The sequence below is a fragment of the Phaenicophaeus curvirostris genome, chromosome 5 (assembly GCF_032191515.1).
Source record: "Phaenicophaeus curvirostris isolate KB17595 chromosome 5, BPBGC_Pcur_1.0, whole genome shotgun sequence".
NCBI lineage: Eukaryota > Metazoa > Chordata > Aves > Cuculiformes > Cuculidae > Phaenicophaeus > Phaenicophaeus curvirostris.
In genome coordinates, this window is record NC_091396.1 from 16,033,130 (window position 1) to 16,058,929 (window position 25,800).

At 39.3% G+C, this 25,800-nt stretch overlaps 1 protein-coding gene across 6 annotated transcripts in view; it reads left to right on the forward strand.

The window, feature by feature from the left end:
- The window catches only part of KCNC1 (potassium voltage-gated channel subfamily C member 1), a 127,466-nt gene that overhangs the window by 77,878 nt on the left and 23,788 nt on the right, over positions 1-25,800 (forward strand). For all 6 annotated transcript variants that reach the window (XM_069857708.1, XM_069857705.1, XM_069857706.1 and 3 more), the window contains exon 2: positions 10,664-11,597. In XM_069857708.1, the coding sequence (XP_069713809.1) occupies positions 10,664-11,597 (934 nt within the window). The remainder of the gene's footprint in view (positions 1-10,663; positions 11,598-25,800) is intronic.

Sequence of the window (25,800 nt, forward strand, 5' to 3'; positions counted from 1 at the left end):
TAGCTAGACTAGGTGCAGTGAATACACACAGTAGGAGAAAATATTTCACCAGGGAAAAGGATGGATGATGCAACCCTGTCCTTTAAATCACGATAGTGCTCATAGGATGGCAGGTGTCCTCATGAGTTTGGGTTATAGTTCTCATATCTCTTCCTGAGGTTTTCTATGACCTTATAATGACTGGAAATCCTGGGCAGGCACATGATTTGCTGCAGTATTTCGGAGGTACCTTTGTGGACAAAAAGAGAACTAACTAGGGCTTCTGTGGCAAGCTCAAAGTGATTCTTTTTGTGTAGGCAAACTCAAACTCTGTAAGGCATCTTTGAAGTGTGAAGTCCTGCCTAAGCTTAAAAGAGTTAGTAGAACATCCTGGAAAATAGGAAACCTAACTAGTATTATCAAATTCCATGGCAAAGAGAGATCTTCCTTGCTTTCCACACATGGGAGCAATAATTTCTTAAAGGTGAAGATATGGACAGTATTCAAAGAGTTTAAGACAACAACCTAGGATACAGGATACTTAGAACAGACTAAGGTGCTAACTATTAAGAAAAAAATACATTTCCCTAAATATAATATACATACTCGCCCATAAAACAGTAGATCCTCACCATAAAGGTAATATTTATAATAGAGATACAATAATATATGGTATTATATTTCCCATGAGATGCAAGAAAAAAAAAAAGGAAAAAAATATTGGGGAAGCAAAGTGGATGACAGAAAACTGGCACAAAGTCTTATACATATAGTAGTATGAAGTTTACCACATATACTATATATTATTGTATCTTATAAATATTACACAGGACATTGTGTGTAATATATACCATAGTATATTAACAGAATACAGTATAACTAATACACATGCAAATATATCTGTGTGTCTGTATTTATAATTATATCTCTATATTAATCTTATTTTACACATATGTATATACAAAAAATAGATTCTCTTTATTCCACCACTGGGGAGACACATCTTCCTATACACTTAACATTTTTGTATCGAGTGCAAATTTGTTGCTATTCCGCCACAACAAGTGATTTTTGAAACTCTTCAGCTGCTTGTGCGACTAGCACAGGGGAAAAAGTCTGTATTCTGGGGCATTACCATGAATATATGGATTACCATTGCTAGGGCAGGAGATCCTGTGTTGTAAGCAATGCAACACCTTAGAGAGAATTTGTTTTTGAAAAAGTCAGCACTCACTGAGTCCAATACCCTCAATCTTGCTGGTTTGAGCTGAGACAGACTATAGAACAAAGACTATTTTGGAATCTGCCTCCAAAAAGCTACCAACACAGCTTTATAAGTTACTTTGTCACTAATTTGGATACCTAAAATGACTAATAGCCAGTCAAAACCTAGTATTGGCAAAGATTGTTGGGCACATGTGTATGCATGGAAGAGAGTAAAATCTGTCAGTCAATTACCTTTGTAGTTTCACATTTCCAAAATCAAAATGTGAGGCTTAGTCAGAGATGCATACCTGCATACCTTCATCTGGCTGCACTTGATCCTAACCATGTGCACATATGTGACTTTTTTTATTCAGTTTGGAAAGAGAAAAATTAAAACTACTTCTAAACCATAGGAAGCTGCAGGACTAAGTAGATTTTGCAAGTCTTTGGGTTTCCACCGTTGGATTCTCCCCTTTGTCAAGGAATTGCATAAGAAATGCTTTTTCTCTTTCCATAAGGAAGTACCGGCAGCAAGTTAGAAAGGAAGTGTGATATTCTCAGGACATAAAATAGCATTCAGAACAAAGGTGGTGAGGTGAGATCCTGAAAATCCTAAAGCATGACACTACCACCAGTTATTGCTACAAAACTCTCTCCTTTTCAGTTTAGAACAGAAAGTGTGTGGAGTCCAAAACCGGTTGTCTACTGTCTAGTAGAAAAAGACTGAAAAAAATAGTGATAATGGGCAATTAAAATTCCATGGTTTCATTTGTTATATGTTAGTTTATGTTCTAGTGTATGAAATGTTATATGACTTTCTCAGTTTCTTTAATTCTAGAGCATTTGACAGAACTGACAGCATAAAAGTACATGGCACTATCTGAAAATTAGATTAATAATTACATTGGATTTATGCAGCAGAAGCATGGGCATATAAAAACAGGAGTCTAGGACTCATAGAACATTTGAATGCTGAGTGGCTGTTAGCTTACAAAAGAAGGAAAACATCTGCAAATTTCTAAATGCTTAGGTGTCTGTGATGGATAGGACAAAAGAGAACAAGCTTAAAATGTAGCAAAGCTGATTTAGGTTCAGCATTAGGAGGAAAAAAATACAGATGAGATGTGGTGAAGCACTGGAACAAATTTCCTGCAGAATTTCTACAATGTTTACCATTGGAGATCCTTAATAACAGTCAATATAGTTTTCTTTCAGGAATGATCAAAGACTGTGCTTTGGTGAAACCTAATGTACATTTCCACAATCTCTTGAAGAGATGGAAGATTTTTTCAACATTTACAACACCTTCTACAGTGTCCCACACACCTAGCTGCAGAAATCTTTGTGCCTTGTTGGATCAGGAATCTATATATGTTAAGATGAGAATTTCCCATTGATATATTACTGAGCAATATGAAACATTTCTTACTCCCACCATACTGCCTCTATATAGTTCTCACTACCAGCTAGACTACGCAACTAGCAAGAAAGCTTGCAAAAACAAATTCACATTTCTTCTGTGACGATGCACAGTGTTCCTATTAAATCACAAGATTTAATCTTTCCTAGGTGAAACTGGAAAACTTGACTGTAACCTACAAAGAACCATTCCAACCCTTGCCTGGTGACCAGCTGGCTGGCTATGTGCTCACAGAAATACTGTACATACCACACTTCCAGTTCTGAAGCAATCTTGCTTATCCCAGTAACTACCTTGTCAAAGCATGTCTGCCTGCTAGGACTAACATTTGAGAGAACTGCTTCTAATTTATTTATTGCAGTGTCAACACCGAATAAGTTAAGCATATTTTCCACAGATGACTGCACATTTTTTTTAACGCGCTGTTTCATGTCTGTATGCCACTAAGCATTCCAAGATTTTTTTTGCAAGCTGTCATGTATTTTTTTGGCATTACATAACCATTTAATCCATGAGCTGCTAGTGGACTTTTTATCTGACTCTGGAAAAGGCCCTGTCTATCTGCGAACCTAATTCTTCCATTTGTCTCAGCTAAGAACATGAATTTGAATAATCTGTGAGTGAACTAGTACATTTGCTGAAGTGAGCTTCTTTATCATTGTCTTATCTCACCAAAAGAAGACAGACAGACTGCCAAGGTAGTCATGTCTCCCTTCACAGAGAAGAGCTTGGTGGTTACATCTAATTTTGCCCTCATACGCTTACTTCATGCCTACAAAAGCAGAACTGGATTTTTCCCCTTGCAGCTAGTTTCAGGTTCATAATTATTGCTCAAAGGATCTCAAAACATCTTACATTAGGATTCATAATGAAATGTTGCAGAGGATACTTTTTGACAGTCCTTGCTTTTGCTCACTTTCACAGCATTAGCTGGTTGCTAGTATCATGTGCCTACATTCAGTCATTTGATCAGTCACAGAGATTCAATATTTCTTAAAAAAATCAGCAGAATTACTTGCACAATTCAAAATGAGTCATTTGTTTGAAGCAGGGTCCATATCTCTAAGAAAGCCTGGAAAATTGGTTTTGACAGATAATAAAGTGGTTATAGTGCAAAGTATTGTAAAGAGGCTTCCATTTAACCCAAACTATGGCTGAGCCACAGCAAAAAGATTTGTCTCTATTGTTAAACATTCTGGTAATATATGAACTATGTTTTAAATGAAGAGTGGTTAAAGTACAGTTTTCAGACTAAAATTCAATTGACTCAAGTAATAGACAGGCGAATGTTGGCTGCTTCGTGCAGGTTTCATAGTTTTCAGAGACAAACCTAAGACAGTGAACTACGGTAAAAGAAAGCCAATTAAGTATTTTAAGAGGTACTTTGTGAATGGAAATTACAGCGGTTTATACAGATCTAGCAAAAAGCACAGGTTTCTGGAAATATTTGAATTACTGATGCTTTGTAAAAAGCAACTCATGGGTTATCAGCACTGATCTGAAACTCTTCTGAACCTAGCTTGTTCCTGAAAGATATACATCATTTACTAACCACAAACTTACTAAAAAATTACCAGACCTGGGATATTTTTAGTATTCTCCCAGCCTGATCCCTCACACCCTGCTCTCTTCCCACCAAAAACCAAAAAAAATACCCCAACCCCGACATACTGGATCTCACTAGAATCATAAAATACTTCTCTGGAACCTCCACAGCACTAATATCTCCATCTTTTCTTCTTTGAAGGAAAAGATGTATGGTGACAGTGTTCTCATTTCCCATTTCAGTCTTGGCAAGCCCTGAGTTCACTTATGAGAGGAGCCGCAAAACATCCTACTCATACAGACTAAGATGACAACTGCTTAGCTCCTGTGCTTTGTTGATTCAACAGGACCACAAGGGTTATGATGTAGTGGTTTGGACATTTTTGTCATTAAACCCGAAACTCAACAGAATAGATCAGTAGGAAGAAAGGGTACCACTTCTATAGAATATTTCCTGATGCTTCAACACATGTAGTTCAAGCAAAATGCCATAGAATCATAGAATAGTTAGGGTTGGAAGGGACCTTAAAGATCATCTAGTTCTAACTCACCTGCCATGGGCCCTGCTATCTTCCTCTGCCTTTCATCCAGAGTTTCAGGGAAGTGTAGAATTTCCCAAATTTCCCTGCAAAAGGATAGGGATTAAGAATCACTTTTTAAATATTTCTTTTAGCAGTTACAAAGGGAGAGGCTGGTAAATATTTGCATTAGATCTGTCTCTTTCCTCCCCTCTAGTTTGAGCCAAGATTGTTAAATGATTCTGAGCAGTATCAAAGGAGAAGAGCACCCATCTGCAGCATGCAGCTTCTACTAACTCACACTGAACATGTGATCTGGAATGAATTATGAATGATGTGTCATGTGAACCGCTATTCCCTAGAAAACTAATTCTGAGTTTACTGAAACTTGACTTGCAGAAGCCACACTGCTCACACTGCTATTGCCCACTTTTCTGGTTGCCTATAGTCCAAGAGTGGTGCCTTTTATCAAAGACTTAGCCAAGGTCTCCCTTCCAGGGTTTCCATTCCAAACATTGGGCTGGACACTGGGCAGACACAAATTTGCAGACATTTCCAAGCCCCAGAGTGTCTCCTATCTCAATGAAAAAAAAAAAAACCAAACCAAAAAAGCCCCCAGAAATCTAGCTGAAGAATGATACAAACAGTGCAGGCACACATGCTTGAAGGCTGAGAATGTGTCAGCGGCAAAGGCTGGTAAAGAGCCTCAGTCTTCTGATTTTTGTCCTGATGCTTTCATCACCAGCCATCACTACCTATCTGTATTGGAGCCTGGCAATTCCAGGCACTATGGCAATGAATTCTAGTCAGTTATTGGGCGTATTTGTTTAGAACAAAGCACAGAAATTATTTCTTCTCTCTAAGACCAGAACTAGCTAAGAAATGAAGGATAAAGTGCTGTTTTAAAAACTGGTTCCCAGAAGAAAACAGCCACACCTGTGTAATTAATATTGTCTGGTCCAATCCTCAGAACTTTTTTCTGAGTAAGCCTAGCCTCCTAATCCTCATTTATTAGGAGGCTTATTTAAGGCTCTTGGACTTTTGTTTTCTTTCCATGCTGAGTGGAAAGATACTGGCTCATCACTCATGAGAGGCTAGGCTTGGTTCCCTTATCTTGCTCCTTTTACAGCTGTGCAAAACTGATGCGAAGTACTACTATTCTGAACTAATTGGCACTCCATATGAACACTGCACTGGCAAAAATGGCTAAGTTAGACATAAAGCAGTGGAGAAACAGGGAGAACCAGGGCTTTGAGTTAAGCAGATAGAGAGACAGACTTAATCAGCAGCAATATAAATTAGATGATGAAATTCTCCACTTATGTGCATGACAACTTTTAGACTCTTCCAAAATAATCTTATCAAATTATAACAACTATTAACAGAAATTATGCAGGAGCGTAATTTCTTTTCTCTCCAGAATGAAGACATTTTCGTGTAACTTATATTTTAATAAAAATATCCCATTTCAAAGTCACCTCTCTGCCTTCTCAAATGGCTTCTGCAGTTTTGAGCAATCTGAGATTTTTCTTTGTTAGTATTAGTAACAGGAAAAAAAGCAATAACAGCAGCATCTCTAGTGAAACAGGAATCATTCACATGTGTCAAAGCAGATAAGAGAGTTTTGATCACTTCAAACGCTTTACCTAGGTATTTTCTTCAATTATAGAAGATTTTTGCTGCCATTATGTAACTCGACAGCATATGACATTGCTTCATAAAATCCTCACTCCTTTACCCAACCCATTCAGATCCCAAGAAGGGAAATTCTGCTGTAAAATATAAGAAGATTAAGGACCACTAAATAACACAAGAGCAATCCATTGGTTTGATCAGTGTTCAGGCCATCATTAGTGAAATAGAAAGAGATAGCCTTATTTATAAAGATGTTAGAACATGTACTAGTCCCATAGTCTTCACTAGATTTTACCAGCTCTTCTCTGCACTTGACGAGCTATCACGTTAGGCAGGATGGGTGATCTCTGTTGGCCTCTGACAGTGGGCCAGAGTGCACTATTTTTCAACCCCTTTGGCATGAGTGAATGCTGGTCTCCTTAGAAAACTATACATGCTGGTTTTGGTGCTATTGGATTATGCTTGCAGCTAGCTATATTTTCTATCAGATAATTAACAAAGAAAAATATTCAGGAGAAAAAAGGGGTGGGGGCAACATAAATTGAGGTCATAAACATAAGTCCATGACAATGGTATCACATTTACTTGTGGCAAGTTGCTAAATATCTGCATACCAAGCAGCTGCAGGTGATAATTTATCAGAGATGGATACCAGTAAATGAATTGTCAGGCCTGATACTCAGGCATATCTGCATTTTTTGCATCAGCCAGTGAACTAGGGAACTGTAATGGGACCTTTATTAAAAGGCTTCTCTCCATTGTTTTCTTCTTTCACTCTGTGCAGGCTTTCTTCTAAAACAAAAAAAAAAACCAACCAAAGGCCTCTCAATACTGAAGCACAGAATGACTAGGGAGCATTTTTAGTTTCCAGACATGAAATAGGTATGAGGGTTACATATTAAGTAAAAAAAAGCAAGTCAGAGAAGAAATACTAAAACTCTTCTGTCAATGTCATTGCTTTGGCATTGTTTTATGAAAAGCTGAAAGCAGGCCTATGCTTCCAAAGCTGCAAAGCATTCAAGACCGTTCCCATCTCTGGGAAAGGGCCCCGGATGTTATTAAATATAGACAGAAGGAAGCAAAAACTTTACGTTCATTTAGGAGGTGCTTCCTGCTCTGCTTATGTGGGGACTCAAGGTTCTCAATTCCCCTCTGAAGCCAAGGTGTGCACACACAAGGGCTAACAGCCAGAGAAATCGTGGGTGTGATGTTCTCTACTGGTAACACTGCTAGCATGCATTACCTGCAGAGAACTTAAATGTCCTCTCAGAATTGGTTATTTCTTCCCTTTAATACAGCGAAACATTCCTTTTCAAGATAGTTGCTGTGCAAGGTCAGACTGAAGGTCGCCCTAAGTGGAAAAAAAAACCTGCTCAGGAGAGACATTCATACACAGCAAGAGGAGAATTGCATTTTGAGTCAGCATAAAGAATGGGGCCTTCTTCATGAACCCCTTAAAGTGCAAAATGGTTTTATTCCCCTCTCTGCCTCTAACCTGTGACTGCTACATGACTTAACAAAGTGTCAGCATTTCCTTCTGCAGCTTGAATTCTCAGACCTCTACAACTCTTTTTACCTTATGGTAAAAATTTGTTCCAGACTGAGACAGAGCAGACGTCCTGAGGCTGCTAGGAATATTTTCCCAAGTTCTTGTTCCAAGGTTCTTTTTGCTTCTCATTTTACTCATGCTTAGACAATTAGGGTATTAATCTCTACTTAATTAAACTCCAAATATAACAATATCATAGACAAAATGACCACTTTAAAGACTCAAACTGATTTTGCAGCGAGACTGTTGGTACACTGAAGTCAGTAATGTTGAGATGAAAGCATATATAACCATACACATCTACCTAGGACCACATGACAAACACCAGCTGGTATTTTAGTTAACCTATTTTACAGATAGAGAAACTGTGTGTGGAGAAATTTCCGTGTTTAACAGGAGAATCTGATAAAAAGATGCCCGCAGTCCTGCTTCTCAATTTCCCTGACCTCCAGATTGTTTATCTTCCAGACAATTATTTATATTAGACATTGATTTTAGCACAAATCAGTACATATATTAGATCTTCACATTACAACGCCATGGTAGCATGAAGTATTTAGGGGAAAGTATTGTGGGGTTTTTTTAGATCTGTGACAATGGCTACGTCTGGTCCCTTTGGCAACAAAGTTGGATTTGAAAAGCAGGAGAGCCTGCTTGCTTCTGTAACCTTTCAAGCTTATTTGCTCTTATTGGCCAAACACTGGCACAGGCCTCCCAGAGAGAATGTGGGATCTCCAACCTTGGAGATACTCTGACCTGGACCAGACAAGACCCTGAGCAATCTGGTCCAACTTCGAAGTTCTACCAAACGACCTCCAGAGGGCCCTTCCAACCTGAACGATTCTGCGATATTTATTCTCTGCCAATTTCTCTGTATTCTTTTAAATGGTTCACCTGAAACTGTACCAAATCCTTGCTTTTGACTTTGTTTGCTAATACAGAATGTCAAGAGTAATTCTGCACTAGATCTACCCAGCAAAGCAGACAGGAGGAACTTCTTGATCACAGGAGAGCTTTGCTAGCTTGGAGCACAGGTTATTTTTAACTGGCCTAGTCCTTTGGCAGCAATTTCTTTTAGATTATTGCACTGCATTTAGACAATTAGAATAAACTAGTTCTTTTGAACTCCTGTTTTGGCTACACTGCTGAAAAGGGTACGTTATGAATAACAAGTGATTATAAGAATATTTGACTACTATTTTAATTACCACAGTTGCCCATGATAATGAAGACAGTAAAATAATACATGATGTCTCTTGCCAAGGTGACACACAAGACAAAGAAGAAGATAATCAATGTAGGGAGCTGAAATGGAAATAGGTATTACCACTATTGTACCACTTCAACACACAAAGAGGCTTTTTAGTTACATGCAAACCACTTAATTGATTCAAGTAGGATTGCACAGAGGAACTGTAGTTACAAGAGTTTTGAATTTTGGCCTAACTATACCCCTCAGTTATTCTGGAATACAACAAAAAGATCTCCTTTAAGCTGAGGAAAGCCTGAGAAAAGCTGAGAGGCTTGAGGTTTTGCAGCCTAGAGAAGGCTCTGGGGTAACCTTATTGTGGCCCCTTACTTGAAGGGGGCTTATAAGAAAGATGGGGACAGACTTTTTAGCAGAGTCTGCTGTGACAGGACAAGAGGTAATGGTTTTAAACTAAAATAGAGTAGATTAAGACTAGATATAAGGAAGACATTTTTATGATGAGGCTAGTGAAACACTGGAACACGTTGCCTAGAGAGACGGTAGATGCCCCATCCCTGGAAACATTCAAGGTCAGGTTGGTCGGGGCTCTGAGCACCTACTCTAGTTGAAGGTGGCCCTGCTCATTGCAGGGGCGTTGGACTAGATGGCCTTTAAAGGTCCCTTCCAACCCAAAATATTCTGTGAAAAGGAGGACCCAAAGCAGAAGAGGCAAATACTCTTATGATAAGCACTCATTGACTTTGGAGGCTGCTATCACCTTCACTCTAACTTGATTAACCAAATTGTAATCCAGCAGCCTTAAAAAAGATTCCTCTAGTTCTGGTACAAGCATTGTAATGTCTCTTCAAGAAAACCTTGTCTGGTAAAATCCAATAGATCTGTCTCCTTTTGGATCAGCTAACAGGCTTAGCTGAAACCTCTTTCTTCCTGCCCCTGTCTCCCACTCCAAAAGATCTGGAAAAGGTCTGAGAACAGAGATATTTACTCTATGAGAGCTCTGTTTGCTATGTGACTGTTCCTCCACCTATCCCTGAGATTTGGCAGCAAAGTCTGATGATGCCAAACAGGACTCTGCTCCTTGCTGTACACCCCACCTGAGACTGCCACTAGTATTTACTAGCACCTTACTGAGATTTGAAATTCCACAACTATCACTAAGCTGGGAGCAGGAGGCAGCTACCGCACCACTGACACAAAGCTGTGAAAAGACTCTTGTATGACAATTGTCATTGAAGGTGCACTCTATCTTTAAGACTAGGAAAATACAGAAGACCAAGTTCCAGAACACAGCATTACAGCATGTTCTTAACCTTAAATCCCACAGAAAGCTCTAAGATTTAAAGTCACTTAAATTTACACTCACATTTAACTGCTATCTCTATAGGAATAGATGTTAGCATATATTTATACGCTGCTCTGCCTCCAAGTTTGAATGTTAGGCTATTTGTGCAGGTAAGTCTTGGCATCTTAAGCCCACAGGAAGAAAGCCTGGCATTATCTGTAGTTTTAATGCAGCTTTTTTCTCCCCCTGGTGTTCCAGAATTAAAGCCTCTGTACTTAACCTACTGTTTAACACTTCTGTCATATTTTTCTTTCCACAGTATGTGGCATTTGCCTCCCTCTTCTTCATTCTGGTCTCCATCACCACCTTCTGCCTCGAGACCCATGAGAGATTTAACCCCATTGTGAACAAGACAGAAACTGAATTCATCGGTAACGACACCCAGGTGCGGCACTACAGGGAAGCAGAGACTGAAGCCTTTCTCACCTACATCGAAGGTGTTTGTGTGGTCTGGTTTACATTTGAGTTCTTGATGAGAGTCACTTTCTGCCCAAACAAGGTGGAATTTATCAAAAACTCTTTGAACATCATTGACTTTGTGGCCATACTGCCTTTCTATCTAGAGGTTGGACTCAGTGGCCTGTCTTCCAAAGCTGCTAAGGATGTCCTGGGCTTCCTCCGCGTAGTCCGTTTCGTGCGAATCCTGCGAATTTTCAAGCTGACTCGCCACTTCGTTGGGTTGCGGGTCTTGGGACACACCCTCCGCGCCAGCACAAATGAATTCTTGCTGCTCATCATATTTTTGGCATTGGGAGTCTTAATCTTTGCCACGATGATCTATTATGCTGAGAGAATAGGTGCTAAACCAAATGACCCTAGTGCCAGTGAACACACACACTTTAAAAATATCCCCATCGGCTTTTGGTGGGCTGTTGTCACCATGACGACCTTGGGCTACGGAGACATGTATCCTCAGACTTGGTCAGGCATGCTGGTGGGGGCCCTCTGTGCTCTCGCTGGTGTGCTGACCATTGCCATGCCTGTCCCTGTCATTGTGAACAATTTCGGAATGTATTACTCCTTAGCTATGGCTAAGCAGAAGCTACCAAAGAAAAAAAAGAAGCATATCCCAAGGCCACCCCAGCTGGGATCCCCCAATTATTGTAAATCTGTCGTAAACTCTCCACACCACAGTACTCAGAGCGACACTTGCCCACTGGCCCAAGAAGAAATTTTAGAAATTAACAGAGCAGGTAGGAAACCTCTTAGAGGAATGTCCATCTGACCGTTAACCTCCATCCCGCGTAGAGATTTAAGATTCAGTCAGACTGCTTTCTTAGAGCAATGGGTAGCACATTTATCCATTCTAGTCCCACCATCACACAGTGAATAATATGTGTGAAGTCTAGGTTGCAGGGACAAATGGTACAGTGGAGGCTGATCAGCAAAACTAAAGATGAGAGCACGCTCTAGGAGCCCAAACTTTGGTCCTGGTTAAGGGCATACAAGTCTCAAGATATTTTGAAGAGCTGTTACATCTAGTGGAAGAATTTTGAGAGTTCTACAGCTATGTTGCTGGACTGTGTAATGCATTTCAGAGGCTCCTGAGAGCTGAATGCTTCATAGAGCAGAGTAGGAGCCAAGTTCACAGCAATTACAGAGTTTCCTGACAAAATATGGCTGGAATTCAAAACAGCCAGATGCTTTCTCATTTGTTCCCATTTGGGACCTTTCAGCTGTTTTAAATGGCAGATATTGTACATCTCATTACAGAAACTAGGTGCCTAGTAAGTTGAAGGGACAACTATACCATCATGCATATTCATGAGACAATCCTGTCTCTTTCTGATGATTAACTGCAAAGTAGAACAACAGCTCAAATTCCTGAAACTAATGCAAAATTACTCACTCTGAGACAAGACTAGATGTAAGGATGTTTATTCCATGGCATGCAAATCAATCTATTCTATAATATTCCACTAGAATTTAGCATTTAGAATTATGAAGAGTTTTGAACCACATTTTCTAAAACATGCTCCTTTTGCAAATATGGGTTGGTAAGTTACAGCTCTTTCAACCTTCTAGCAGCAAAGGCCAACTGGAAAAGGTCTGACTGGTCATTACTGGCCAGTTTGGCCTGAAGAGTGATTGCTTCATAATATGGTATTCTTATTTTTAATTATACTGATTCATGTTTGCAACAGATGAAACCAGAGCAAAACTAATAATACTAATTCTACTGGGAGGAGGGAGGGAAATGGAAAAAATACTAGTCACCATGGAATATATTATAATATCCCATGGCTAGTGGTTAATTATGGGAACATCTCAGTTTTATGAGAATCTTCCTATAGCACATAAATTTATGGGGCTCCAATTTGATTATTTAACCCCCATAATCTACCTCTACCCATGGAATATCACTGTTTATTCTATGGAGTAATTTCAAAGTAGATAACCATGTTGAAAACAAAGCCAACTTCATTTTTGACAGACGTTCTAGCCAAGTTGCATAGTAGACATTCTTCAGCCTATCCAGAATATGCCCCTGTGCTGTAATAAATAGAACAGATCGCCAGTCATGTGATTTTAGCTGACACCTAGTCTAAAAGAGAGGCTTTGAAAGAGCTAGCATATACTTATGATGGTCTTGTGTTATCACTGTTTTTACTTTGAAGAAAATTCTAAATTATTATTCATTGTGAATGAGGAATTCTCTTGTCATCTCATAGCCATGCATGTTGATGTCATTGTGAGAGGCACAAAGAAAGTGAGACTTTCCTTTGTGTGTGACTTCACCAATGCCGATGCTAATTTTGGAGGGGAAGAGCTGGTGGGAACCTTTCTCTTCTTTTCTATTTTATTCTCTCTTCTTTTCTTATTTCTTTTCCCTTTTGTGTAACTATGTAAAATCCATTCAGAAGGTAAATAGCTTTCTTTTTTTCCTTTTTTTTTGTTAAAGGCTATTCCATTGCAACAGGCCAATCACAATTCACGTGACTGATAGACTGTTTCTTTCCGATTGTGTCTTTGGTGCATAGGCCTATGGTTTTGTCATCCATTCCCCTCAGGTTGCAAATGCTTATCACAACTCATGTCCAAGCAGCAAACTTCCTTATCAGCAGATGTCTTTGTGGCATCATGTATAAGAGGGAAAAAGGGCACAAACAATATTGTGTGTCTCCTACTGTGAGGAACATGCAAACTACCCAACTGTAATGTGCAAAAGATGTCAGATCCTTGAATTCTTTTGCTGTCAACTAAGAGTGACTTTCTTCTCAGAAATCCCTTGCTTTATAAAGTTCCTTCCATTACCTATCCTGGTCCTCTCTGGGAACTAGAGGACTAAGAACTCTACGAGTTCAGTGCAATTCCACACTGGTATCCTGAGAATACGTGTAATTTTGGTTCAATGTGGAACTGTTTTGCCACCACCAGTGCTCTAAAATCAGCTGTTACCACAATATCCATGAAGTATTGATAGTAACAGCAACTTATCTATTTCTGCAATAATTAAGAGAAACTATTTTTATATATGTATACAAGCATATCTATTTTAAGAAGTAACAAAGCACACTTAGACTTCAGCTAACAAAATGGACTCGGTAACACTTGCTGGAGTTCTGTTTCTGAGAATTATTATGCACCACTAGCAGCAAAAAAATATTGCCTGCATCTCTTAGCTTCCTAATAGGGAAAGACCTATATGTGTGCAAGAGAAAAGTGAAAAATAATAAGTAAGATGAGAACTGAACTGTTAAAACAAGATCTGCATGGCCTGGGATGCTGAGGTTCACTTATGTAAGATGAAGCATTCATAGGCACTGTCTTGTTCCTGAAACAATAACCTGCACATTATATCAAACAGAGACTTGCAAGCAGTGAGCATTTCCCATACTGTAAAATATTTGGAATGGTTTACAGCACCTAACTGTATACAACCAGTTAACATTGTAGTAGGAACACAGAATGGGTGCCTAACATTTCTAAAATAATGCCTGATTTGTCCAAGATATTTCTCGTACTTTTTAACGGTAAAGCTTCAGTGTGACAGTGCCTAGGTGATACGAAGTCATGTGATGTATATCTAATGCATTCTTCCAAAAAAAAAGCCTGATTAGCTGCTCAGGTGTAAAGGACAGCATATGAAGTTATTAATTCCATATAGTGTGTGTGGTAGAATGATTAAACACTTCACAAAACACTGAGGAGTATGAAACAGTTCCACAAAAGATTATGTCTCCATAGCTCTCTCATACACCAAGGCAGAGATTCACAGCTGTTCTCAGTCCATACACGCAGGGTGAGAGGGGCTCTATGAAGAGCTCTGCACAGCCACATACCAGTGCCCTCTCTCAGCTAAGGAGGATTTTCCTGGCACAGACATGTGAACAGCAGAACACTGCCCACAGGCTGCACAGCTGCTGCCAATGATGCTCTGGTCATTTGCAGGAAAAGCAAAGATGATTTGAATTTAAATTCTGGTAGGTTTGAATTAAATTTTTAAATTGTCCCCAACACTCTCAGCAGCTCAGTCATGGGCTAATCTACACCTGGCAGGAGGGTATCTTAAATAACACCACTTGATTTTAATTTTATATAAATCATGTCAGAGTTTGATTCTAGCATGCCTCCCCTTTTCTGGAGCAACCCTTCCTGCTCTCCATTCCATCCAATCCTGTTAACAGGTGACTGGGAAAGTAGCAGAAGGGGAGGAAAGTCACTTCAAAGCAGAGGATGGCAGAGCTACTGCTGCAGGCAGGCCTTCACCAGCAGCATTAAGAAAGCAGAGATTTCCTCTATACAAAAAAATCTTCTTCAAGGCAGTTTCTGATGACCATAAATTCTCAAGATACTGCCCCTAGAATGCCTGGAGGAACTGAGCCTGATACAAAGGACATCTCACTTGACTAATTTGACTGAAACTCGTTGACCCAGGGATGTCTCAGACTATAGAAATCCAAATGTCCCCTCACTTAAAATATACACAGAAAGTTCTAGAATTACCATGTCAAACTGTTAACTTGTGTTGCAGTATTGTTTACAGGCCCCATTCAAGATCAGGGGTTTATTTTGCCATTGTCGTGTATGTGACAACCACTATATCACAATAAAATGCCCGACAGGCTAAGTAGAGCGCGAAGAGAAAATGGAAGTAATCTCCAGCTTTTTCATTTGACACAGGGCTTAATGTAATTGAGCAAGATCACTTGAAAGGTCTGTGGCAAAGCCATTAGTTGAACATAGCTAAATAAGCATCAGTCATAACTGTAGTCTGCTGTGCTGCAGTGTCTTTTATCTAAAGGCTTCTGAGTATTGCAAATAGTCAATATTATGACAGAACCAAAATTAAAAAACAAAACAAAAAAAAGAAAAACGAAAAAACCACAAAATCTAAATCTGCCTCAAAGAGAAGCAAAACAGAAAAAGACAGTTTCAAATTAAACTTAGCTGATTATTGTCCCAAACCACACACTGCCCTACAGGTATAATTTATCTCAGTACCCGTAGTGACATACTTTGAGGTACAAGTTTGTAAGGAAACCTCAAAACATGCAAAGAAAATCTTGAAAGCTCTCAGTTTTGTTTCGAGTGTGTTACTCATCTCTTCAGGCCCTCTCCTCTGTGAGCTGTGTGCTTACCTAAAGGTTAGGTTGTCTGCATGCTTTCATCTTGAGGTTGCCATAGGATGATGCAGTGAATGTAATTTTCCAACACTGTAAAAGAAATTTAGAATATGAATGGAATTCATAGCTTCATTTGATGTCTACAGCACTGTCCTGTGCCACAGAGCAATGGCCTTAAGAATGCACCCATAAAACATAAGTACAGGTGATGGGTTATTTTGGTTTTGTTCAGAGATCTATCCCAAACTTTTATTGTTTTATTATATATATTTACTACACCAGCACATGCAGTGTTTATATTGATTTTAATATTGCCAAATTAAGAATGTCTTACCTCTTTGATCCCCTCTGCATGCAGCTTTGCTTAAGCTATACTCCAAGGATATCACATCTTTATATGAATGTATTATGTAGCGTTTTTCACAGTGTACCGAGGGCAAAATTTTCTACTCATTGAATAGCTGTAAAATATGGAAGAAATATTATTAGAATTCAGGTGCTTAGGATCAGAGGGAAAGTGTCTGTCATTACTAATATAGTCTTTAACTTCAGAAAAACATCTGTGGTGGTTTTACTTACCTGCCCCCAAAACCATTTTCCATAACCCACTCCTTGACTATCCCTATATCTGAAGAGTTAAAGCAATACAAGTCTACCACCAACAGAGGGGAAATACACAGTTATAGTGACTCCAGAGTACCTCACGGTCAGCTGAACTGGAGCAAGCTGTGACATTAGGAACCTATTTTTTCAGTGCAATTTCCTGAGAGAGAGCTGATCTCCAGTTAAAGAAATAACGTGGAACTACCCATTTCAGTTTTATCACTCATGCTTTCTGAAGGAGCTGCTCTTTTCTCAGGGCTTCATTTTTCATCCCTTCTGTCACCATAACCTAAATAACCTGTACTCCTCGTGCAACATACCGGTTCTAATGTCAGAAGTATGCTGAGCACTGTAATTCCACTGCCAATGCTCAGTGGGAGCTGAGGGCTCTTGGCAGTTCTTGTCACAGGTCCATTATGCTGCCTAACATTTTGCTGTAGTTTGTGAACTTCAGTGGCTTTTATGGGTGGCAAAGCATTGTTAAAGCTATGGGTATGTAGTCAATGTGCTGGTCCTTCAGTTCATAAGGAAGTGAATTCTCTCATCAAATGCCTTTGAAGATTTAAAAAAAAAAAAGAAATCTCATCTAATTTTAGTGTCATAAAACCCTTGACCCTCTCTGTAAGATGGGCAGTAGACAGCAGTGCAGCTTAAAAGAGTTTAGATCTCTTTCAGCTCAATATTTTTTATGTCCAACACATTTATCTTTGAATGTGTTGGACATAAAAAATACTAAAAAGGCAGTGGGAAAGGTAACAGGGAGATGCTTTTTCTTTCCTCCCCGTACTTAGCCTTCTCAGCCTTTAAATATCCAAAATTCGTTATTCCAAAATAGGAAATGAGATAACGATCACATCTTAATGTCACTGAGATGGAGTCCTCTGGATCTAATCTAGAAATTGTAATAGCTAAAAATAAAAGGAATAATGCTTGTTTTGTCTCATCTAACTTAAGATGCATTTTCCTGAGGCACCCTTTATATTGGAAGAAAAGTTGGGCAATCTCAGAGAGTAATTCACACATTTGTCACCTGAATTGCCCTCTGGAGGTGGCTCCCCCCCATTACTGATCTCAGACGACTGCAGCTTTAACTTAAGATCCTCAGTTAAGTGTCTACAGTTAGGTGGAAGCAGTTTGAATCTATTCCTTGCTCCCTGCCCCATGTGGCATTTCTGCTATCGCATAGCTGCGGATCACATGCAAAGCAGAATTTATAACTAATGTAATGTAATACTTTGTTGTACAATTATTCACCTGTCATTTCCAGTAGAGATACAATTGGTGGGTGTCACGTACTGTGGTGCTTGTTTACTTTAGCATTTGAATAAAAATTAGCATCCTCTGTACCAAGACATTTGAAAACAAAAAGGAGGAGCTATGAATTCAAGCACAGTGCTTTGAGTTACCTGCTTTTCTCTGGCACAATGTGAGACATTTGGAAAAAAAAAAGTCTCCCCACACAGCCCTCTGTGGTCCAGCCACAGCCAGGGATGAGTGTTTGTAGGGGCAGGACTGCCCTAAGCTGAAAAACAATTGCAGAACTAAATAATAAATCTTAGGACTTTCCATGCCTTAATAACTTAATAAGCACAAGGCACTTTCAGTGATGGGAAAACACAAATATAAGCACTCCAGCCAAATAAGGTCAACCTGTGCCAATCCTCCAACACAAGGCAGATGTAAATATAGTAAATCCTCTTCCTCAAGCACATGCCTGCCACAGCAGCTCCCATGTCATCCAGCGGAGAATGTATTTCTGGGATACTAAAGAGGTACTCTTGGTACCTCTCCCTTCTGCTGACTGATGTTTGCAGGAGAGAGACAACAAAAGGCACCTCTGAGTAAGAAGTATGTCTCTGCTGCAGTTGAATTAGATAGACAGGATGACTTACCCGTCACTACAAAAGGCCAAGGACAAAATGGTCTAGGGTACAAGGTCCCAGTTTTGTGCCCAGTTCACTTGCTTATATCCCTCTTACCCTATACTTGCTGGAAAATTTCTCCAAGACTTTTGGCTGCTTGCTTGTCTGTTTATAAGCACAAAGCCAAATCTACCATTTGTGCTGTCATTGTTCTTTGTATTCATCCATGTTTCATGCCTCAGACACCTTTCATACTGTACAGATCATCATACTGTATTCCTCAAGTCAGAGCGGTAATGTAGGTCATTGTAGCACAACTCACCTGACTGCATTTTCCTGTCACCTCTACCTGACCTGTCAAAGACACACTGCGCTCTGCAGAATATAGTGTTAGTAAGACTCTCAGAAGTCTCAGAAGAAGATGGATGTAAGTGAAACCCTGGAATTGTCAGGATAAAACTAGGAAGAATCTCCCAAAGCTCTTTGCAATGCAGCACTTCCAGGAGCAACAGTTCTCAGCACTGCCTTAAGCACGTATCCAATAATACCCATAATAGCAGCATACACTGAATCTACCTAACTAGAGCTCCTGTATTTCCTCTAGCAGTACCAATAGGTAGGCAGCCAACATACTGTCACCTCACTTCAAGAAGCAGTACCTCTCAAAGGTGAGACTCTCTGGGAGTGACGTTACTATGTTGGCCAGTTAGGACTGGCAGAGGCGGTCACCACCGTCACTGGAGTGCCTTTACTGGGAGACACGGCTTCCTGGAGGGATCCAGGTCAACACGGTGGTGAGTAAATGTTGAAGAGGTAGGTTGGGTTGGAAGGATTCTGCGTATTCATGTAGCATACTAAATTCTGCTCTTGTGCCAGCGTAAAGTCCATCAGTGTGATATCTACTCAGAAGAGCTTCATAGCAACTTTCAAAATATGCAGTAATATAAAAATCAGGAAACTTCAATAAAGATACCTAGAACTATCAAAGATTTTTATTCTATGGCCTTAGAATACTGGGGTAACTAAAACTGAGTTGTTATATAGGAATCTTAATTCTTTTACATGTTCTTCACATTTTCTCTCTTTTCTCTTTCTCTCACTCTGTTTGTTAACATTTACTTGTTATTACTGTACGTTGCTTGCAACTTGTGTATGTTACAGACTGTCACATTTTATTCTGTGAAGTTTTTCTCCAATTCCCATCAACCTGAGCTCCATGTTGGGCAGCCGAGGAGATTACAGTACAGTTCTTTAATGCAAAAGAACAAGGAATGTCACAGACTATAGGTAACTTCACTGAGGTTGTGACACAAAACCTGATGCGGGGTATTAATGCAAAGAGTAAGTACTTGGTATGACAATAGAACTACTTAGTTAAATTACCTTCTTTTTTTTCAGACAGTCTGCATGGGAAAAAATTAATTTTCATTACTCTCCAGCAGAAAAAAATTCCCAAACCTACCAATTTAGGATTTTTTTCACTGCCATTTTGAAACCCAGTCGTGCCCATGCTAACACATCAATATTCATTTTCAAAGGTTTAAACTTATATTTTCTATGCTGTTCTTCTCTATGCTATACTTCCTTCCATGCCTTCCAAGCCATAATTTCATCATTTCATCATCCTTTGTCTGTGGTTTAATATATCTTCTCCATAATTCTTTTTCTAATTTAATATAGTTATAGCGCTTTCACTCTAAGGACCTGATTTAACAACAACAAAAATGAGCCCTTACCCATGGGATCCACATTTCTTAATCCTGTATGGAACTCTGGAGCCCATAAAAATTGATTTCTGTAGCCAAATATGGCCTGGCACAGAAGCATAATTGTTATTTTGCTGAATCAGGTCCTGAGCAAAATATTTTGTTACAGTCTCCCTCAATTACCCCCAAACATTGCCTTGAAAGAATGATAAAAATAGCCAATAGACATTTCTGATAATTTTCTAGAGGGACAGCAAGAAGTTTATTGCTACTTATCTTATTCTTAATCATCAGTAAATCCTATGTTAACTCAGAAATTACCGCAGCTATTTACTAACTCAAGAAAAGCACGTTTTTCTCAGTGTGCAGTTCCTTTACTTCCCAATTCACTATTATGCTCTGACCATCCCTTAATCAGTGAAGAAGCACAGCAGAGTTTAGAAGTATAAAACAATAAAGTGATTTATGCTGATGTAATTGTTGAGTGGCCAATGAATATTGATGGACAGTAAATGCTATCCAGGCAACTAAACCAGAAACAACTTGCTAACTGGAGTGAAATTTGAATTAAAGAGACTCAAGGGAGAAGGGAATTGAACTATAAATATTTCCTTTCTATGCAACATCTGAGAGAGAATTTTAGAGATATAAAGTCAGTGGGTATTTGCAGATGCTGAGCCACTTTTAGCCCCTCCAAAAATCAGAGTAAGTGTATTTGAATACTTGGATTCATACTCTTAGCTTCATCGTAATTATTTGCTTAGCACAAGAAGTATCAGGCAAATGTGATGCTGCAAAAACAGGATGCAAAAAGGAATGTAAAATCTTTGCATTTTCTCTAGAATAAAGACAGCTGTCCTCCACCAGCAACTACAGCAGCCTCACATCTGCTCTACTTCCACTTCCAGCTAACAGGCTTATAGCTAAGAAAAACTAGAAGACAGCAGTTCTCCACCCTTACTTTGGCCATGCCACCTCTGTTACTGTACTATTCTGTCATTAGCCCAAGAGACAGGGAAAAATAATCATACCGAGAAAGTTTCCCATTGTGAACATACTAATGTTTGCCACATTAACAGCCCTTATATGTCACCAGAAAAGTACAAGACAACTGAAAAACAGAAAAGTAACTCACTCAATGGACAATGTACAATTACTTTCTTCAGAATCCACATGGACTAAAGGTCTCTTATGTGAGGAACCTCATGGAGATCCTTCTTCATGAAAGACTTCAGGCAGCTACTGAGCATCTTAGGGTTAGCGACAAGGGCGTAAAATGAACAAATTAAAATTACCCTCAAGCACTCAGTAAGAAACAAGGAAATTCTCAATTGGTCAGGAGTGGATCTATCCACAAACCATAATCATTGCAATTCCAGGTTTGGGATCAGGGCTGTAGAGCACAGTTGAGATCTAGACAAGCTGCAGATTTGTTTCTAAGTGTACATGGCTTGGTGGTGTGGAACATAACTTTAGTCAGACAAGGTCTCCCCAGTAGAAAGATCTTCATATTTCAAGGAACTTCCTTTCTATGTTCTGGCCCTGTTTTAAACTCACCTGCTACTACCTCCTTATTGCTTGTCAACTCCTCCCCTTGTAATATGGTTATAGAACCTTAAATTCCCGCAAGCCTTTGTGCAACAGCAAATGACTATTCAGGGAAGTTGTAGGTACTCAGTTGTAGGTCCTTATCTCTTTTTGTTCTTAAATAAAGGTAGCTGGATGAAGACAGTTAGTTCTTCTGGAACAGATTGCCAGTGACCTAATGTGACTGAAGGAAACAGAACTATGCCTCCTGATTGCTATGTTTCTGATCTAGGGCTGAGAAGACCTCATTTTCTTTGGTACAATGTCAAAGAAGCTGGCATGCTTTGTGTAGCCAGATATTGACTCATGGTTAAATATGCATGGATACCATGCTATGAATTGTGGAGTATTTCTCAGCCCTGTTTCAGTCTAAGTAGTTATGACCTATAAAGACTAAAAATGGTCCACCCTGAGAGTGCCTTTCAACTTATCCAGGCTTTTGGGTAAGTGACCACTTTACAGCTCTCTACTCACATGACAGACAAAGGAAGAGGGGCAGCTAAAACCCCAGGAGAAAGCAGTGTGAGTTGGGATGACCCCTAGCCCAAACACAGATGTTCTGAAGACATCTAAGGTAAGAAGGGTAGACCAGAAACTTGTTTCTCAGCAGCTGTTAGAGAATGGCAGTGTTTGCTTAAGGGAAGAGGACTGGGATGACTTTCCCAGTGTAGGAACTACTTCTGTACAAGTGCCACATTTCCAAATATAGATAGAGGTTGATGAATATATCGTACAATTATGTCTACTGATACTAAGAACATAAGAGGCTCCAGCTTGTAATCAAAACCAGCAGCACTTGCAAAGGCACTATGACAGCATGAGGCAAGTACACAGGCAGACTCTACTGTGCCTCTCCACGATAAGCAGAGTATGCTAACGCAACATCAAGCAGTTCTCTTAAGTTGTTGGGTTGTTTGTCTGTTTTCTTGTTTTCAGAATCCCTCTCCCCATTTTTAAATTCAGTGTTTGCTTGGAAACTCCTGAAGCATTTTAATAATCATTTCCTGCAAACTGAGGTAAATGAGACAGGAAAAAAGAAAGTAGAAACCACACAAATGAGGTAGTTGTCAAACAGGCTACTCTCTGAGGGGATCTGCTGAATACTTTCTTTAGCCTCTCAGCAAAAGCTCTGCAGGAGAATGTTTAAAGCTAGTGCAGTTAATTAGGTAATCGTAGATGGGACAATTATGGTGATAAGGTGCCAAGCTGAGAGTCAGAAGATTTTGTTGTAAATAACTTCTTACATAGCAGTAGGCAAGTCACTTCACTGCATGATAGTTTACCCATCTGTAAAACTGAGATGATAGCAATGACTTTTCTTCAAGAAACAGAATCTAAAGCACAAAAAAATGCTCTACAAGCCTAATCCAGATTCTTCTACCAGGGATAGAAGAGTTATGAGTATTTGATAGGCCAGAATCAAGCATTAAAAGTTTTAGGCACCTAGAAGTAGTTGTCATGGGCCTAACTAGATTAGTAGTCATCAGACAGGAATGGTTTCAGTAGTTTTCTGTATCTGGAGTTCTCTCAAACCAAAGGTCAATCTTGGAAAAAGAAAATACACGGACTGAAACTTAAGAAATCAATCTAAAATGACATAATTTCATTCCATCTTTAGACCTAATATCTGAAATTGTTCAGCATGTAGATCCGCTAATGAAAATAGTGGGACTTTTTAACTGTGGGCTGATGACATCAGTCATGTTGTCTTTATTCCTATAACAGACTAATCACATATTAAATATCATGCTAAGTTCTGCCTTCAGAGACTAAGGTGCTGCAAAACAGCAACTCAACTTACCACTTACTTGTATACACCAGCAATAGATGCAGTCTTCTGTGCTGGTAATTCCTCTGCTTCCTAAATATGTAGCAAAAATGTCATTGTGGATTAGCATTGCTGTCTTGAATGTGAGCCCTAAAGCACGACCCATGCATGAAACATTCAAGGGACATTAGTGGGACAGGTTAGCATTTTTTCCATGTCTCCAACTACTCTGTTCTCTTCCTATTGAATACAAATAAATTAACAAGGTTGTGGATTTTCAGCAAGAAGTATAGAGAAAAACTCACAAATGTTCAGGGACCCTGAGGGGGCTGCAAGAGCAAGTTCTAGCTGATGTTGCTAGGGATGCATAATGTAATTTAAGAAATTAATTCCAAGGTCAATTTTCTTGTAATTCAAGCACAACAGAGCCTGCAAGCTGCTTCCAAAAGGATCAGTGGCTGTTACCAGTGAGCAGCTTGACCCACAACCACTTTGATAAGAGGTGTTTTGAGCTCCAGAAAATGACTAGTGCCCTTTCTCTATCACTAACAGTTTAGTTTGCAAACTCAGGCTCAGGTGTAGCAGTGGAAGTCTCAGAGATTTCAATGCTCTGCTGATACAGCTGCCTTGCTTATTTCTGGATTAGAGCCATCAGCTTGTAGCAGGAGAAGCTTACAAAGAAGCCCAGTTCTTTACTCATCCCCATGAGGACAGCAGCTCTCCCCAAACACAGTTAAGTGATTTTTAAATCAGCAGCTTAGTACCTGCAATGTCGCGGTTACTATGGCATCCGTGTGGGGGTTTTGTACAAATAGTGGTATTAAATAGCAGTATTACGAACAGAAAGGAACTGCAACTCACTGCAACCTTAAAATTTTAGAATCCTCTTGAAATTAGCATCTACATGTATTAAAATGCACCTATAGCATTTGTCAGTTTCTTAAATGTATTGAGAAACCTAATTATTTCATTGCTCACAAACCAAAATGTTGCTGTCTCCCTCTTTGGGGAAATAATTGGCTAATTCTGCATGGAGAAGAAAGGAGGCAGAGGCGAGATCTGCAGAAAAGACTTTAGTGACATCTAAACAAAAGAAAAGGCATAGAATACAATTAGTGGTGCATAGATAGATGCATAGTATGTGTCATATGCGTGTGTGTGTATATGTGTGTGTGCAAAGTAACATATATAACTTGAAAAGGCTTTTATCTACTACTCATCTATGTTGTCCGCCTGAAACCAGAGGATCAGAATCATATCTCCAAACCCTACCTAATGTATTTTTTCTTTTGGGCTTCTTTTATTACTTGGCTTCAAAAACATTGCAAAATAAATGATAGTATTGTGTAGTGTTCAGAACAAGCTAGTATTTGAATCTGGAAGAGGCACTGAATTAAGTCTATCCATTGAGTTTGTCTTTCCTAAAAGATTTGCAGGGCCATCCATTGCCTTAGAGTGTCTAGGTCATAAGCATTGTGCAACCGAGGTGTAGGATGCTGCCCATACCACTCAGTTAACACATTTCAGCATTAGTGAAACTTCAGAAAGCTCATTTTGACTGTTTTTTCCTCTCTTCAACCGAAATATTCATATCGAGCTGTGCCATATTTCGAGTATATTCTCAATACTCTAATTTGCACTTTAAAACCTTAAAATAAACCCTAAATAGCACTTTAAATTGTTTTATAAATGTCAAGCAAGTCACACAGAGAAAATATACTATTCTCAGTCTATCCTCATGGGAATGTGTGGAGCAAAATGGGCAAATCTGACAACCTATTTCCATTATTTACAACCAAGAGTAAGTTTTTACTCTGTCTATTTTCCAGACTCATGGCCTGCTATAGTATTCTCTATATGTAGTGTCCTGTGCTGGCATTGCAAATATTGTATGTGTTTCAGAAAAGAACATCAGAAAATTGATTGCTTTTTTTTTTTAAATCCACATTCTGCTGTTGTATTTCCATACATAATCTACTCTGTGTGTCTAAAACATGTACAGCCATTCTGCATAACTGATACCAGAAGCAGTATAAAACGAGCTAGGTAAATTTTGGGGAGGGAAAGAGCAGGAATTTCCCCCTCTGTAGTACTGCACACAGGTATAAATCAGCACAAGCAGAATATACTCAAATACTAAAACACAACTCTCAGTCCACTGCCTCTCCAAAGCTTTGAGTGACAGTAGGCTTCATGACAAACAGGTCATTCATGCACCATCCAATGTCATGCAAAAACATGATCTGATTTCTAACCGCAGTCTTCTGCTCACAGGACTAGGAACAAATGCACACCCGTTTCTG